At 38.9% G+C, this 13815-nt stretch overlaps 2 protein-coding genes across 4 annotated transcripts; one reads left to right on the plus strand and one right to left on the minus strand.

Moving 5' to 3' along the window:
• Positions 1-187: 187 nt before the first annotated feature.
• On the minus strand, positions 188-3613 carry LOC307005856 (C-type lectin domain family 2 member D-like; the record flags this gene model as incomplete). 2 transcript variants are annotated; one of them, XM_079626354.1, is made up of 8 exons in its annotated part: positions 3474-3613; positions 3233-3316; positions 2303-2410; positions 1530-1564; positions 1238-1412; positions 989-1146; positions 572-690; positions 188-374 (listed from the first exon to the last, which is right to left on the minus strand). In XM_079626354.1, the coding sequence occupies exons 1-8, from the start codon at positions 3535-3537 to the stop codon at positions 188-190; spliced, it is 930 nt and encodes a 309-aa protein (XP_079482480.1). In that variant the 5' UTR covers positions 3538-3613. The 2 variants fall into 2 exon arrangements, with proteins under 2 accessions (XP_079482480.1, XP_079482481.1); XM_079626355.1 differs by lacking the exon at positions 2303-2410.
• Positions 3614-5043: 1430 nt separating this feature from the next.
• On the plus strand, positions 5044-11702 carry nes (nestin). Of its 2 annotated transcripts, none has more exons than XM_079626203.1 (4): positions 5044-5993; positions 6348-6472; positions 7354-7418; positions 8393-11702. In XM_079626203.1, exons 1-4 carry the CDS (start codon positions 5181-5183, stop codon positions 11245-11247), a joined length of 3858 nt encoding a protein of 1285 aa, XP_079482329.1. In that variant the 5' UTR covers positions 5044-5180; the 3' UTR covers positions 11248-11702. The 2 variants fall into 2 exon arrangements, with proteins under 2 accessions (XP_079482329.1, XP_079482330.1); XM_079626204.1 differs by having other exon boundaries at positions 8399-11702.
• The last annotated feature ends 2113 nt before the right edge of the window (positions 11703-13815 follow it).

The following is a 13815-nucleotide window of genomic DNA, read 5'->3' on the forward strand; positions in this document are numbered from 1 at the left end:
GTGTTTTTTCACTCACTAAAGCTGGCCTGTTTTTTTTAATGGCATGAAGGGTGCAATAAGATGTCATTTCTCCATGTAATTCAGCTGAAATGTGTCAGTCTGTCAGCACATTGAAACATTGTTAACAAATCAAACTGAACTGGCAAATAAAATGATTTATGAGATAGTCTCTTGCATTGACTTCTGTTCATGTTGAGGGGTCACTGTGGTTTTGTTGGGCTTGAAGGAAGGTTGGCCATGTTAAAACGTCCATTTCGCAGATCCATCTGTTTTTCATTGAACAGCTTGCTGATCTCCAGCTTCTCACTAGGTTTTTGCTGGGCATTGACAAAACACAGTAGCTGTATCTTTCATCGGGCCTATCGCTCCAGAATCTGAAAGGGAAATATGGAAAACGTCAGGTAATTGCTTTTGAATTTGTATTATGATTTATCAAAAGGAAACCGTTTTGAAATGAATTCCTTTAAAAAAATTATTATTTACATTAATCCTGGCTCTTACTGTAAAAATAATCAAATAATTATAAAAAAATAAATTAAGTTTAGTTAATAGTTTGAAAAATCAAACTCACCCTCTCTCAAGCTGAGCGTCATTGGTCCAGACCCAAGTGAGTCCCATTTTTTTATAGAGTCCAATCCAGTACCCGTGATATGCATCATAATAAAATTCAGTGTGCTGATTGATGAATTCCTGAATTTGCATAATACAATGAGAACATTAATAAACAGGACTGTTGATCACAATGGTCTCATGATGCTAAACGTCTACATTTAAGAACTTAAACTAAATGTTTACAGTTTGGTGCTCTTTTCAGAAAAGACAGTTCTTTGAAGAACTTTCCAGTTCAAGTTTGATTTGTTAGCTGTGGAAATGGTATACAACACTGAAAAACTTTTTTTTTTTAGTTTGATCATAAAGTCTTGGAAAGAGAGAGAGAGAAAAAGTGAACATTCTTGTGTATTTCCATACTTTATTTTGTTTTATATACCTGTTCACCCACGCTGTCTATTATGGCCAGCTGAGCTTCATATTTCTCGCAGTATTTTTGACTCTCTGTCCATGTATTCCAGGTGTTTCCTTTATGGAAATAGTAACAGCTGGAGCCATTTTGAATCCAGTTTTGAGGGCAGGATGTACACCGGGCCCCTGTGATGGAGAATAGCTCAGATTAGCTGGATAAAACAAACAACAACAAAAAAACACTACTTCAGACTCCAGATTCAGTAAAACAGCTTACCATTCCCAGTGAACTGACAGTATTTATCCCCTGAAAAGCTGATTTTATGAATGATGAAGTCCAGTGTGCTGTTCATCTGTTGACCCTGTGTCGCCAGCCTCGCTGTCTCTTGCTCCAGCACTTCCTTGTCTGCCAGTAACTGCAGGTTGGCGGCTCTCTCTTTAGTGTACTGGGCCTGTGTGAAGAGATTTCCTCTGGTTAAGATATGCTTCTGGCTCTACATATTGTTTAGCAGATGTGGGCAATTTCTGAGTATTTTAGTGTTTTATGTTGTTTCAGGCTCCGCTCTTACCAGAATATTGTTGTGTTTAGACACGTGAATGTAGTCTGCAAAGCAGATAAACAAAAAAAGTCAAGTTGTTGGTAAAATCTACAGTAGCCTACTTGTAGACAATTTTTCAACTGCAATGTTTCTATGATATTTTTGTCGTTATGAGTTTAGACAGTAGCCATATTTAATTATAATTTACACCACTGGCTCATATTGACCTCCTCAGTTTGTAAGAAAGAATGAAATTATGCAACTGATGTACAACAGTGGGGTACGTGAGTTTCCGGTGTCGTAAAACACTGTTTCACTTTTTTGTTGACACATTTGTAATTTGTAATTTTCTCCTGGTTATTTTTAAGGTTGCGACAGTGACTCAATTACTTCTTCAAGGTTCCCCTTTTTTTATTTGAGTTCTAGCTCTTTAATAAATACGCTTATGGCGGTTTCACAAACCTGGCATAAACCTATGTCCCAGACTAAACTGCATTTTTGAGCTGTTTTAACTGAAACATATCTTAAAATATGTCCATGCCATTGTAATATTTTTTTTCTAAGCCACGTTTATAAAAGCTACTTAAATGCCCAAATTGATCTAAGGCGTAATCCAGGCTTAATCTAAACCCTGTCTGTGAAACCAGACCTGTTCATCAAGGTCTTTGAGCTTCCTTGCACAGGGTTGGAACTAAACTCAGCAGAAATGTCAACATCCAAAAGTCGGATTGAATGGTAAGTTTGGTATTGTGTATATGAATGTCACAATGGATAAATAAATAAATAAATAAGCTAATGCTTACAGAAAATGCTGACCGCTGTTAATGCAGCGAGCAGGAGGAAACAGAGCAGCCCCAGAAACACTGAAACTCGTCTATACACCAGAGAGATTGGGGTGGAAGCTTCTTTTTCTGAACCAGAATGAGACAAGTTTGAGTCCAAGAGTGCAAGCATATGATAGTATATTTTTTAAAATATGAATGGGAATATAGGCTACTTCTTATATAAGATTTAAGAATTTCTAGGGGTGCCAATAATTGTGGCCAACGTGTTTTGGAGAAAAACTTTTATTTTGTAATTAGATTTTCCCCCCTATTTTTTTACTTCAATGAAAGGTTCGATTTAAAAATAATTTTTGAATAAAATATTAAAAGGATAAACAATGTGGATTTATTTTTTACAGCCATCTCATATTTCTCATACATGATTTATTGTGTGTGTGTGTGTGTGTGTGTGTGTGTGTACTGTATATATACATACACACACACACACACACTGCTGTTCAAATGTTTGGGATCGTACGATTTTTCACCCAAAAAAAAAAAACATTTCTATTTGAATATATTTTAAAATATAATGTATTTCTGTGATGCAAAGCTGAATTTTCAGCATCATTACTCCAGGTTTCAGTGTCACATGATCCTTCAGAAATCATTCTAATATGCTGATTTGATGCTCAAAAAACATTCATTATTATTATCAATGTTGAAAACAGATAAAATAATATCAAATAACAGATATCAAATAAATGCAGCATGTGAGCCTAAGAGACTTCTTTTAAAAATCTTACCGATCCCAAACTTTTGAACGCCATATATTTATAGTAATTGTGTAACTAAAAATATTTTAGTTAAAACATTAAAAAACTTATTATAAAACTGTGATATACTGTATTTAACAGTTGATATGAATTTTGTATAAATATACATTTTGTGTGTGTGAATAATCTTAACCTGTAATCTCAGTATGTGAAGTCTCCTCTGAAGATTGTTTTCTTTTCACCTCTCCATACAGTACAAACTCATCTGACTGTCGCACTAATCAGACAAGCATTAATTCATTCATATTCTGATCATCCAAAAAGAGAACAACTACTCTAAAAAGTATTCCAGTAAACAGGGGAAAAGTTGTTAACATAATGGTTAAATGTAAAAAAAAAACTACAATAAAACAAAAACAAACATCTGAACATACCTTTAGATTTCTCTTTGTCGAATGGCTTGAAGATAACTGATGAATAGCATGACTCGTCTTCCATTGCACCTGCTTACCCTCACAATCTACAGAACACTGCTGGATCAAACAGCATATGATATTTAATCTGTCAGCCAGACTGCACAGAGAGGTTAGGGATGTTCAGAATTGGGAAATAACAGTGGATATGGTGTGTGGTTTCAGTTGTCAGAGGAAGTTTGGTAAATGCAATGGCATCACACTGTGCCAAAATGGAATTGTGTCTGGTCATGTGAATTTTAGTATTCATTTACATTTGAAAATATTTTTTGATTATAACTCAATAATGAATAATTTTACATAAAGCACACCGTTGTGTTTTAAACTACTAAACAATTATTAAATTAATCTCAGGGTTGGCTTTTTAAAGGAATTTATTCTGTCAGAAATGTCATGGATTTTGCGCATGTTTTGAGTTTAATCTTGTTCAAACTAATAATTTTCGGTGCCAAAGCACAATTAGCCAAATGTTTAAACTATACATTTACACTGTAAAAATCCAGCTTGCCAAAAGTTCTTCTAACAAATGTAAATAAGTGAACTTTTTTTAGTCAGTTTATTGAACAGTACTCTAAACATATTTCTAACAAAAGTTGCTTTCATTACCTTTATCAAATGCTCAAATATGTGTTCAAAACTTGTCCAAAATGCATGTTGTCCCAACTTTTCAAATTGAGTCATCTGAATAATGCACATTGCATAATGTTGTGCAAGTCTCAGAAGGCATTCCAGCAAGAAAACATGTGGTAGTTAGTTGTCATATGGTTCTGACAGATTTCATCAATGTGTTTGAGATTTGCGTGTTGAGGAATATGTGCATCTCAAAGCTGTAGGATTTCATTTATAATTACAGGGTAACGTGTTTGCCACTAGTTTTAAGAAGCAAATATTGCTTATTTCATGTAGGCTTTGAAAATAAAATGTAAAGATGAAAGAATGAGGGTTGTATCCCCTTGCATTGCTAAATGCTAAACAATCTTTTGACAAGAATTTTTTAAATATAAAGAATGCCTGTTAAATGGTGCCCCACAACTGTTTAGTTACAAACACTCTTCAAAATATCTTCCTTTGAAATGGATAAAATTTTGGAACACTCTCTTTAACATGCGAAAAAAATACTACTTTGGTCTGATGTATTGTGATCATTTTGCCACAAGAGGGGGCAGGAAATGAATGCGACAATATCTGAAACTACAAGATTTATATTGGTCAGCAAAATAAAAATTCTGTCATTATTTTCCTTCATGATGTTTCAAATAGACAGTCTCAGTGATCATTTATTTTCATTGTATGGAGAAAAAAAGATGCACTGCATGTTGACTCAGGTCGTCAGGTCTCTAACATCTCTTTTTGCGTTCCACGCGGAGAAAGAAAGTTGTACTGGTTTGTATGTAATCCAGCAGTGGGAGAGTTAACTCCTCAGATTACATCACTGCTTTTGCACATTCTGTCCATCCACCCCTCCTCCTCGATTCCTTCGCCCTCCCCCTCCTCATTGTCTATGAAAGGAGGGTCTTACCCTCCCCTGTCCATTCAGCCGCTGGGCACTGGGACTGTGGTCCAGACCTCACCCTCGAGCCTGTCATTAGAATCACTTAGCAGCCACAAAGACCTTCACAGCCTCTGTGCACAGTTCTAGTGTGATTTAACACTTCACCCCACTCTAAGATGGAGCTTTTGGGTGTCCGACAGCCCTTCACACAGTTTCAGGAGGAAAAGTACCAGATGCTGGAGCTGAACCAGCGTCTCGAATCGTACTTGGGCCGCGTGAAGCTTCTGGAGGAGGAGAACAAGCTTCTGCGAGAGGAGATCCACACTCTCAAGAGCAGCAGAGACCCACCAGGCCAGCGCAAAGCTCAAGAAGAGGCTCTCAGCCAGGCCAGGAGGATGATGGAGGAGGCCTGGAGGAAGAAAGACCATGTGGAGCTGGAAGTGGAGAACTTGATGGAGGATATGGAGATGGTGAGTATTCAGAGGCAGAAGGCGAAGACCGTACAGGCTGAAGCACAGAGAAAACTCATGGAGAGCAAGAAGGAGCTGGAAGAGGAGCGTAGGGCTCAGATTTGGCTTAGAGAGAAGGTTGGACAACTTGAGAAAGACCTCTTGCTACAGATGCAAGTCCACCAGGAGAACATGGAAACCATGCAGGCCTCTCTGAAACAGACAAAGCCAGTCCTAATGGCCCCACAGCACACTCAAACTACCAGCATCCCAGACCTGGGACAGGAGTACAGCCACAGAGCAGCTCAAGCCTGGCAGGAGGCAACCAGCAACTATCAGAGACAGCTTGGACGTCTGGAGGAAAGTCTGAACCAGGCCAAAGCTAACATGGCAAAGATTCACCAGGAGAAGAGAGAGAAACAGCATCAGGTTCAGCATCTGGCCAAGGAGCTGGAGAGTACGAAGACTAAGAGACAGATGCTGGAGAAACATGTAGTGCAGCAGAGAGAAGAACAGATGCAGGAGCTTCAACATCTTCAGGTAAGAGGAGACTTTCATGGACTTTGTTGCTTAACCAGTTCAACTTCTGTCATCTTTTACTCACCCTCATATGGTTCGAATCTGTATGATTTTCTTACTTCTGTGGAAGACTGGTTTTGTTCATATGATGGAAGTCTTAACAACACTAAACACAGCTTGCACTGTTTGGACAAAAAGCAGTGTTTTGTGTTTCACCGAAGATTTAGAAGTTCATACAGGTTTGGAACAGTATAGCAGAGCCATTTGATTTTATATGGGTTTCTTTAACAGCATGATATTAATGATGCCGTTTTCCACGATCTCTTCACTTTAATCAAAGATTTTTAAGAAAACATGGCTCATGATTTTGTGCAGGCTCAAGTAGATGCTCTGGAGATGGAGAAAGACAGCCTGGGGCAGCAGATAGACAGCATGATGGTGGACAGACAAAATCTGCTGCAGGTGAAGATGTCTCTTGGACTGGAGGTGGCCACATACAGGTACATGTCAATGTCATCCAGATCATCATCAACAGCAAAACACACAACCTTCCCTTATTATTACCATCTTCAGAACCATCTTTACATGAAGTAAAATATGCATGTAGCTTTTGAAAAGTCGTCCCACTTGATAATGGGATGCCAGAGTGGAAAGCCTCTCCTATGCACTCAGGATTTGTAGCTTATGGAGGCCCAACTAATATGATCATGCATCAGTGGCTCTAAAAAGCATTTCAGGCACCCTGAGAGGGGTAACTTTAGATCAGGCAATCCGAATAGACTCTCTCCATTTCCCACCCGGCACTGACCCTGATCCATCTGCTTGGAGGAGGGGCAGGGAAACAGGGGGGTGGGTAATTCATTCAAAAACATCCTTCAGATCGGTCCGATTTATGTCTGTTGAGGGCGGACAGAAATACATTTTGACAACATTTTAGCTGTTGCTCATTTCATGGACCTCCATTTAATGAAGGTGGTTTGTATTACATGCAGACACTTAGATGGGTTTTAAATATAAGAAATGTGTACAGAGAAATGTATACATGAGTTCTCCCAAAAGACTTTAAGAAACATGTTTGTTATTACATATGAATACATTTAAGATCCACATTTGTTTGACGCTTTTGTTGCAGGATCGCCTGTTACACTAACAGTGTGCTTTACATTTGTAAAGTCCAACCCTTGCAATTGTTTAATACTGCGTGCAGGAGGTAAATGAATTGATGCATGAGTGAATCCTGCAGATGGGCTGACAATGACAAATCTGACATACTATTTGCATAACAACAGAACAAGGCACAGGACTGCAGCTCAAGAACATGACTCCATCTCATTTAGCCCACCCCTCACATTAAAGAAAGTGTTCTGTTGCTTCTTTCCAGAGCTTTGCTGGACAGCGAGGGCCTGAGAATCGACAGACCAACAACAAACAAGACCAACTCTGCAGGTAACATTTATTTTTTTATAAATAAATATTTTTCCCATTTAATTTTGTTTTCTTTATTAATGAGGGCTATTTGAGCAATGGTCAATTTTTATTTTTTTAAGTATAACGACTGGTTACACAATATACAACTATATTGTATATATACTACTGTACGGTGAACACAATTCAGCCTATACAAATTTGGGATTTTGGAACACAAATCCCCTTTCTCTAAATATTGCTGTGCTTTGGGCTGGTTAAATGATTAGTACTGATTGCATGGTGGGGTATCTGTCAAAGCCTGTAAAACTACCTCCTGTGCTAGTCCCATAGGTCACTGTAACAGATGGCTCCACTTTCCAGTAATGCAGGCCTGGAAAAGCATAATGAAGATCAATACCTCTCCATTACGACTCACTAACAGTCTAGGACTAGTGTGTATTCCGATAACTCCCCTGAGAGGCAGATCAAGGGTCTATGTCTGTTTCTGACTATCTCCATCTATCTGGAGCTTTATCTGTTCCAGTCAACCACACTTGTTCCAATAGCGTCATAGTTATCAGGGGATGAGACATAATAGGGGCATGAGCCACTCTGTTGTGATTCTGCTCATATTTGATGAATGAATATTAGAGCTCAATGCGCTACGACTACAGATTCATGACTAAAATACTTTGACGGTGCTTCCTGTAAAAATATTATTAATAGTATTAATAGATACAACTGTTGATAATAATTAGTAATTGTTGAAATTAACATTACGATTTTTAAGTGCTTTAAACGTATTTTTCATTGTTAGTTCATGTTAACTAATGCAGTTAACTAATGTTAACAAATGGAACTTTATTGTTGTTGTAAAACATTAAATTAAGAACATTTGGGATTCAGAAAATAGATATGATGATGTCAAAGGTAGACTTAATCAAATAGTCTTCTTACAGAGCTTGTTCCCTGTCTATGTCACAAAGCCTGTCTCACCATCTTCTTGTTTCTAGTTACAGATGCAATCTCAAAGCCCATTGGGACCCACCAAACCGTACAGACCATTGCGGCTTCCTGCCATTTCAGCAATACTGTGTCTACAAGTCACAGATCAATCACCTCCTCTCGCACTCTGCTGACCAGTGCAACTCCATCATGGACTCAAGGGACGCCACAGAGAACGCCAACCAAAATCTCAGTGCCAGAAAAGACAGGGGTTCATATCTCAGAGGAGTCTAAGAAATCTGCTGAGGAGTCTGTGTATTATTTACAGCGAGAGAAAGTACATGAAGACATGGCTATCGCATCAACTCTCCCCGAAACAGCTGCAGAACCAGAACCACAGCTCAAACCAGATGATATCAAGGTGGAGGACGAACCAAAACAGTTCCAGAAAGCGCAGATGGTTGAATCTAAAACTGATGAATCTGCATTCATAAGTGTGTCAGCTGACCAACCAAGTAGCTTGTCCCAAACGCCAGAGACAGAAAGCTGGGCCGGTCCATTCACAGATCCTGCAGGAGTTTCAGAAGAAGGGAAGGATGAGGAAGTGTCTGTCGAAATGGCCCGGATCTCACACGCACCTAAGGTTACTTGGGAAGAAAATAAAACCATGGCAGAGGATGAAAAAGATGATGCCTCTGAGATGGATGTAAGATCAGAGAACATTAGTGAAAGCTATACAGTTGCATATGGAGATACAGATGATAATGATACATTAACATCCAGCCATATCAGTCCAAACTCCAATATACTGGCTTCATCGTTCCTCAAGCAAGGAGCTTTGTGTGATTTTAGCCATCAGGAAGAAGCAAATGAAGATCTGACGAGGGCAGATGAACAGGACATTGTGAGCAATATTAGCGAGGAAGTGACAGAGCAAATGAACAGTGAAACTGAGGCAGAGATTGATTCAATCAATGAGTGGGATAGACAGGAAGAAATTGAACCAGAGAATGAGATGAATGTGACGAGCCCTAAGTCTGAGGTAGAGGAAGAGGGTGAAATGAGCATTGAAACTGAACTGAAGAATAAAACAGAAGATGAAAATGTGACTGAAAGAGAAGAAGAAGAGATAGAAGTGATTGAGAGAGACAGTTCTGTAGAGGATGGAGGTGTAGATTATCCCAAGAATATTGATCATCAGGAGAGTATAGAGAAGACTGTAACGCCAGCTGAAGCCCATTCAGTTCAGACAGTAAATGAAGACTGTCCTTTACCTGAGGAATCCGAGTTACCCGAGAACCGAGGTGATGACGACGACTCCCCAAACATATCGGCCTCATGGAGAACTGATCCTGGTGAGTGTGACAGCTATAGTCAGGAGAACACAATAGCAGACCCTCGGCCCTTGATCCAGTATAAGAGTGATGAGGAAACAGATGGGAATGTGCAAGCCTCACACCTCATTGGTGAGACCAGCGACAGCGAGGACGAGAAGGAAGGAGTGGACGGAGGCCATTTGAATGAAAGCGCCTCAAAACGCTTCAACACTATGGAGGATCTCACAGAAGAACCAGACATGGACGTCATTGGAGAGATGATGACAGAAGACGCTGTTTCTAAACATGCAATAGATGATGATAGGGCATGCATGACGCTTATACAGAGTGGCTCTGGAGTCCATGAAAGCTTGGATTTGGAGAAAGAAAGGCCAAGAATTGAGCCCAGGGAAAACCCAAAAGAAGATACTGATGATGATATGAGAGAGATGAGGAGAGATGAGGATCATGATGTCAAGGTTTATGAGCAAAATGAGAATCCACAACTGACTGAAAACCAGCATATACACACTGAACAGCTTGAGTATGAAACAGTCAATTCGTTAGAAAGTCAAGAACATGTCGACATAGACCATCCACCCTCCTTTTCCGAAACATCTCAGGTCGAACAGCTTGAAAGCTCATTTGAAACTTCACAAACTCTGACCATGTTCCAAGATGCAGCTACAACCAAAGAATCAGAAAATCTTCTGGATGTGTCCATGCACACCGAAATAGATCTGATCGACAGTCATTCTTTGGAAAGCGAGATAAACAGTCAGCCAAATATCATGCCATCAGACATTCCCAACTCTGACCAGGAAGAGTGCAATAGCTCAGAAGATGAATCTCCAAATGCCAGCCAGTGCTTTCAGAATACAAGCCTTTTAGCAGCGGCTACTCTCACTGAGCAGCCATTAACCTTTACTAATGGAGTCTCTAATGCTGATTCTGTCTCTGTCAACAACGATGTGCCTGAAGAAGTGCTCAGTAAAGAGAAGACCACTGAAGAAGCTAAAGCCTCTCAGATTTATGACTGGGATAACTCTAACATCTGGGGCAAAAGCACGAGCATTCCAGAAGCAGCAAGTATGGATGAAAATTCAGGCGTTTTCCCGGTGAATGAGATTGAGAATTTGGGAAGTCCAAACAAAATGCCAAGTGTAGCGGAAAATATCTTTGGAAAATTTGAGGAACATCTCGAAATGACAGAGGAGAGCTTTTCTGATAAAGTGATGACTGTGATGGACTTTGAGAGCAACAATTCAGGAGAGGACGAGGAATTTCAGTCCAAGGAAAAGAAAAGTGAGATTCATAGCTTTTTCAGCACTAGTTTGAAGGAGGATTTCTGGAGCAAAGGGAAAGTTGAGATGGCAGCTACCTTTGACCCTGCCCAGACTGTAGACTTAAACCAGGCCATAGTCTTTGGAGAGGAGTGGAAAGATACGGAGGGAATGCCAGCAGCAAATGGAAATCCTACAGAAGAGATGGACGTCCTCAAAGGCCGGGATGATAAACGAAAAGATGAACAGCCAAAGCGAGGCGAGATGGTCCCGTCTGATGACTCTGTTGATGAAGGGGATTCCTGGTCCTCTGGTGATGAGTAACAGCTTTGTCCAATGATGTTTTAGACCATGTAAAACTAAACCAAAAACATAAAAAAGTAGTGACGCCATATAAATAGATGAACAGCGACATTAAACACGAAGTGCACAAAAACACCTTCATGCATTCACAGAAATGAAACAAGATTGCAGGGCGTAGTGTGTGTAATGGTACAATGTGATTTCTGTAATGCGAGTCAACAGCCTGGCATAATGTACCAGCTGTCCTCTCAGGATAAGAAAGCGCTGTACTCCACGACAGCCGCGAGCAGAGAGGATTCTTAAAGACTTACTAGCCTTACTTCATCTTTGTTGTTTCTGCACTAAGCTATCCAATGACCCTCATATGTCAGTGTTAACAAATTTTGAGAATTTGCACTATTACGATGGAAAACTATATGGATTAAAACTTCAAAATTCTGGAAAAAGAATAAAGACTAATAAAAAGTACAACAGCGAATACATTGAGTTGGTGTTTTCTTTTATCGTGGTTTTTATTTGTACAATTTTGATCAATCATGTCATGAACATATTTTCTCTCAACAGCATTGCATAGACATGTAACACTTTTTATTTATTTAGATAAATGTAAATATGATTCTTAAAGGTCGAAGTTTTATTTCTCCAACCATTTCAGTTTGCAATGAATCAGAACTCTTAGTTGTACAGGCTAAATTCACTCATTACGGCAGCGAATCACACTCTGATTTGGAGCCCGGCTCTGGTAAGCACACAATGCTGATCTGAGAGAAAGAGGCCACACTAGAAGAAGAAGAAAAAAAGAATAAGGAACAATGAATAATAGATGACATCACCGCCTCATTTCCCTCTGTATGCATGCTGGCTCTCTGGTGCCACTGATGGGGGTCTTGGGGGACAATGACTGGATAAACATGTCTGCACTTCAGCCAACACCCTTTTACCAGAAGACATAGTCAGATTAAAACCTGTGGATAAATATCTTGTAGAAAAAAAAAAAATGAAAAAAATAATAATATATATATATATATATATATATATAAAATAAAATATTTTTTTTTTTATAAATCTGTCATTCCCAAAGAGTTCAAGCTTCTATTTTTGATCCAAATCAAACAGCTTGTCTGATGACCCACACATACAAATACTCAAAGCAGGATTTACAGGGTCTTTTGAGAGCTTTAACAAAAGTGAGGCAGGGCAACAGCTGGGCGGTCAGATGCTTCAACACCTGCTTCCTGTGTAAGAGGATGCCACACAATCACGCCTGATGCAACAGCAAGCAACTCCATTACCAGCCCATTGAACTGAAGATCTGATCCCGTTGAAACGACAGAGGTTATTTCAATCTGATCTCGACCTCATTTACAAGTGTCAGTGTAGGAGCTATTTGAGTGAATGACCACAGAATCCCGAGACCACAGTGCTTCAAATAAATCTCGATAAACCCCAAATGTGTTCAGGGGCAGAGTGACATTCAGCTCTCTCTGCTCCCTTTACCATCTGTCGCTGTTATTGATTGCTATTGATTATCAATGCCAGATACTGAGTGACTGATTATTTTTTAAATTAGACAGGACCCAACATTCATCATATTTCTTTTAACTTTCACATTCTAATGCAAATGTGTAACAAACCAGCTAACGTCATCAAACCATGGCTATTACGCAATGTTCATGCTGTTGCTTTCTCAAAAATGTCCTTTTGGAGAATGATGTCATTAAAGAACTTTTGTTAGGTCAATGAATAGTACAAAACAGGATGTAAAGTGATATTGAAGACACAGGAAATTACACCAATTACAGCTGAAAAACATTAAACTTATTTGAGGAGGAAAGGAAAACCATTGAGATAAAAACTGGAATTGCTCTTAATAAAAATAACAAATCCATGTTGGAATTGTAAAAATGTAAAATTGACCCATGTTCATGTTCTTTATTGTGATGTGATAAAACGTTAACACTTTACAATAAGCTTCCTTCGTTAAGTACCCACAACTAACAATGAACAACTCTTGAACAGCATTTATTAATCTTAGTTAATGTTAATCTCAACATTTACTAATACATTTTTAAGATCAAAAGTGCATCTGTTAACATTAGTTAATTTATTAAGGTTAATAAATGCTGTAAAAAAGTATTGCTTCATTTTAGTTAAAGGATAATTCCGGTATTTAACACCTTGAGTCTATATTGTAGTTTGTTTTGGATGAACAAGAGTGGTGGACAACATTTTTTTGACAATGGTTCCTCTCTCGAGTTTTTGACTATATAAGAATTGGCCATGGACCCATTTAACATTGGAGTCAATGGGCATGTCCGAAAATGTCATTAAAACAACCTTTAACATTAGTTTTCAAAACTGTGCAAATCACCGAGTGATTAGTGATGTTAGTTGATGTTCCAGAAACAAAAAGTGTTGCGAAATACAGTTTCTGTCGTGTTTTATTCGTCATTGAGCGGAAGTTACACGGTTGTGAAGTGTCTGAAAAAATAGTTCCACTATAGCAAAATAAACGGATTGGAATCATATATTGCGACGATATATTGTTTATAATCATCAACGAACACCACTAACCACTCGGTGAGTTGC

This window comes from Phoxinus phoxinus (genome assembly GCF_949152265.1).
Source record: "Phoxinus phoxinus genome assembly, chromosome: 10".
Lineage (NCBI taxonomy): Eukaryota > Metazoa > Chordata > Actinopteri > Cypriniformes > Leuciscidae > Phoxinus > Phoxinus phoxinus.

What these genes read in the sequence shown, in the direction of transcription:
- nes (XM_079626203.1), top strand. Translation starts at nt 5,181, where the DNA reads ATGGAGCTTTTGGGTGTCCGACAGCCCTTCACACAGTTTCAGGAGGAA. An exon ending in AGGAGCTTCAACATCTTCAG is followed by an intron (nt 5,994 to 6,347) that starts GTAAGAGGAGAC and finishes GATTTTGTGCAG; the next exon opens with GCTCAAGTAGATGCTCTGGA. An exon ending in AAACAAGACCAACTCTGCAG is followed by an intron (nt 7,419 to 8,392) that starts GTAACATTTATT and finishes TCTTGTTTCTAG; the next exon opens with TTACAGATGCAATCTCAAAG.